The sequence below is a fragment of the Aptenodytes forsteri genome, unplaced genomic scaffold, assembly GCF_000699145.1.
Source record: "Aptenodytes forsteri isolate BGI_AS27 unplaced genomic scaffold, ASM69914v1 Scaffold66, whole genome shotgun sequence".
Lineage (NCBI taxonomy): Eukaryota > Metazoa > Chordata > Aves > Sphenisciformes > Spheniscidae > Aptenodytes > Aptenodytes forsteri.
This window is the reverse complement of record NW_008795131.1, coordinates 204,888-208,254: the sequence shown is the minus strand read 5'-3', so window position 1 is coordinate 208,254 and position 3,367 is coordinate 204,888. Positions and strand designations below refer to the sequence as shown.

At 58.3% G+C, this 3,367-nt stretch overlaps 2 protein-coding genes across 2 annotated transcripts in view; both read right to left on the bottom strand.

Annotated features, from left to right (window-relative positions):
* The window catches only part of KIF12 (kinesin family member 12), a 13,153-nt gene extending 12,546 nt beyond the window's left edge, over positions 1-607 (bottom strand). The window contains exon 1 of the mRNA XM_009278295.2: positions 558-607. Coding sequence (XP_009276570.2) covers positions 558-607 — 50 coding nt within the window. The remainder of the gene's footprint in view (positions 1-557) is intronic.
* A 267-nt stretch (positions 608-874) lies between these two features.
* Positions 875-3,362, bottom strand: TMEM199 (transmembrane protein 199; the record flags this gene model as incomplete). Its single annotated transcript, XM_009278294.1, has 5 exons — positions 875-1,309; positions 1,448-1,560; positions 1,901-1,937; positions 3,118-3,207; positions 3,285-3,362. Coding segments are annotated over 5 exons (414 nt in total), but the record flags the coding sequence as incomplete, so codon positions are not given.
* Between the last annotated feature and the right edge of the window lie 5 nt (positions 3,363-3,367).

Below are 3,367 nucleotides of genomic sequence, written 5' to 3'. Positions count from 1 at the left end.
AACCCCCTAATACCGACTAATCTTTTGGAAAAAATACCTTAATCTGAGGCCGTATGATTGCATGATTGCGGCGCGGCCGCCCCTAATCCGCAGGCACGTTCCGGCAGATCTCCCCGTATCGGATATTAAAGCGTGTTTGCAGAGGGGCTTAGCTGCCATCAGAGCATTAATCACCGTGTCTGGCCCTGGCAGGCTGCCCACCCGGCAGGTGTCCGGGTCCACAGGGCCCGGCGGTGCCAGCCTCGGTGCCCCCTCCCCACCGTGGGGCCGTGGGTGCACCGAGCTGGCTCCGCTCTCTGCTCCGTGGCACCCGAGAAGCCCCCCGGGGCTCTGTGTTGAGGTGCGTCCTCTCCCTACCCACGGAAGCTGGGCACCCTTTGGCAGCGGAGGTGGAGAGCCTCGCACCCCTCGCTGCCCCGTCTGCCTGCGGAGGCCCTGCCGCACCGCGGGCAGGCAGCTGTGGCTCCTGCCCCTCCCCCAGGCACCGGCAACAGCCACGGGGCCGCGGGTCAGGAGATGCGGCAGCCCCTGCGTGAGGACGCTGAGCTGCTGCTGACAAAGGCCAGCCGGGTGCCAACCCCGACGTGGCTGCGCCGGACGCCGTCATCCTCCCGAACTGATCTGCGTGGAGGGGGAAAGTGGTCGCCCCCAAACACGAGCTGGGTCGGGTGCTGCCACGCGGGTCACAAGGGAAAAACGCTCTCCCGAAAGCAGGCGAGGGAGCAGCGAGGGCAGGCAGAGGGAGGTTTCGGCAGGAGCAGGATGCGGGGTGCAGAGGGAGAGGGAAGACTGACGGCTCTCTGCGGTGCCTTTTAGATGTCACTTTGGTGTCCCGCTTAGCAACAGACGTCTCCCGTCAGGCACGAAGAAGGTTGCAAACACACAACGTTATTTATTTCCGGAATAAAAGGACAGCAACTTCACAGGAGAACGGGAACGGTGGGAGCTAACGCCCCTCTCTGTGCTAGGGTGGTGAGAGTCCACAGCTGTTCCCTCTTCTGTTCTGCAGCTGCGGGATTTTTAATCCATGATTCGTTTCAGGAACGTTAAGGAGCGGGAAGCAAAGGACGAGGCCTGAGGAACGCAGCAGTCTTCCCAGTTGCAGGAGCAGGTGCAAACAGGTGGTAGAACATGAATCTGCCCCAAATTAATGACTCCTGGGGAGGGCAAAAGCCTCCAGGATGAGGGCCGCAGTTCACGGGGACGCGTGCGATTATAGTTTCCCAAGGTCCCCTTCAAGGGTCCGCACCATTACATACAGCTCAGCCAGGCCAACCACCGAGGCCACAATTACTGCTGACAGGACGCGCTGGGGACGCAAAAAGAGAGAGAAGTGACCCTGCGTGTGCCTCGAGCTGCTGCCCGCGCCGGGGAGCGCGTCTGCCGCTCTTGCCTGGCTGGCACAGAGCGTGCCGCAAGCGGGCTCCGAGGCCACGGGCTCACTCACCGCCGCGGTCTCCGCGAAGACGTACTGGCTGCCCAGGTATGTGCAGGCGAAGGCGGCCACCACGGTGACGATGAAGTTGAATATGGTGATGACAACGGCTTTAACAGAGCGAACTGGAGAGGAGGAGGAAAGACGATTGCGCTTTTAGGTAAGGCTTGGAGAGCGGGGCTGGGGACAAGCTGTAATCCTGCTAACAGAGCCTGCCTGTGGCTGCCTCAGCTGGGCTACAGCAATACTCGAGGATTCACGTCCTTTGTGCCTCCAGAAATCTTTCTAAGAACAACCAACAGGCTGCTCTTTTACTCGAGGAACGCTTTTGTGCATTAAAACCTTCCGGCGAGATACTCGGAGAGGGAAGGGCTGTCTGATGTCAACAGCTAGCGACGCACCGGTTCTCGTGACTGACCTGTAGGTACGCGCTGCCAGGCGTCAGCAGGACAGGCAGCCACTCACCTTGCCTCCCAAATTCGGCCAACGTCCCGTTCATCTCCTAAAAGAAGGGATTAAAACAACTCGTGATGGGTTGTATTTTAATGTTAACTGCATAATAAAAGCAACGCCAATGCCCCGTCCTCTCCCCAAGACTCGGAAGTTCAGAGGGGGGCCCTGGCAGCGGTCGGGCAGGCTGCAGGGGAGCAGCAGTTCCACAGGACCTGGGTTTCTCGGGGTTTACGTTTGTGGTCCAGTTCAAGGACGTTGAGAAGGGATCATTTCTAATCAAAGCACTTCTCGGAGTGCGAGCGTTTTCTTGCAGGTGGGTTCTCTGCCGCAGGTTTGTCTTTAATAGAGATGCCAAAGGGTCTCACCTTGTCACCCGTGCTCAGGCAGCTGGCAAAAACTAAATGGTGTAAAGCTCTGCACGCCCTTTGTCAAATCGGACATGGTTACACAATTTCAAACACCAGCTACTGAGGGGGAGGCAGGGAAGAACGTGATGAGCGCGCAGATATGGGAATACTCCTCTGCTTCTCCGTTGTTTGAAAGGAACATCGCTGTCACTACTACCCAGCTCTGCTAAAACCACTCCGGTTCATAGACGGAGCGGCTAGGTTTGACAGAGGGCAAAGCAGATCCTCCCACGAGAGTTAAGGCAACAGGAGGATACGTGCAGGGACTTAAATGCACAGGGACGCCAGTGTGGAGGAGGGACAGGCAGGATGGGATCACGAGGAACGTCAGCAGGAAGGGATGCTGGCTTGTCCAAACGGTCACCGTGCCAAAAGATCTCACCTTTTCCTTGGAAAGAATGAGTGCCCAAATATTACCCTGTTTTTTCAGCTTTTACCTTGACATGAACGATCTCATTTTAAAACTGTGAGGAAACTGTAACCGTTCAGAAAAAGGCAGCGCAGATGCTCCCAGTAAAACATTTACCGTAGGCGCTCAGCCTCCCAGATCAAAACCTGAGATCTCTGGCACAGTGAGCTGTTCCCAAACGTCAGTCTCTCTTCTATTTCACCATCCTGGTTACCCTGTCCCACCTCTGCCCTCAACACCGTATCTGTTGTCCCCGTGCACTTACAGCGTGCACTCCTCAAGTCCCTGCCCACATTCCCTCTGTAACTGCGCTCGCTCTATGGGGCACATTTCCTTTGCTGTCTGTCAGGTTGCTAACGGCCACGCTTTTGAGGAACGAATCCTGACAGCAGGCAACGCAGCGGGCCCCTCACCTGGCCGGTGATGTTGCGGGTCATCCGCCGGTACTCCTCGTTGGCCAGCTTGGCCTTTATCCGCTCCAGCCGGGCCACCAGCTCGGGGTTCTGGGGGAAGAGCAGAGCCATTGTGAGGGCCGGGGGCAGCCGCCGTCTCCCGCCGCCCGTGCCCGGCCCTCCCCTACCCGCGGCGGTACCGGCACCTCGGGCAGATCGATCTCGCTGCCTTCTAGGAGCTCGTGTAGGTACAGCGGGGACCCTGCGGGGG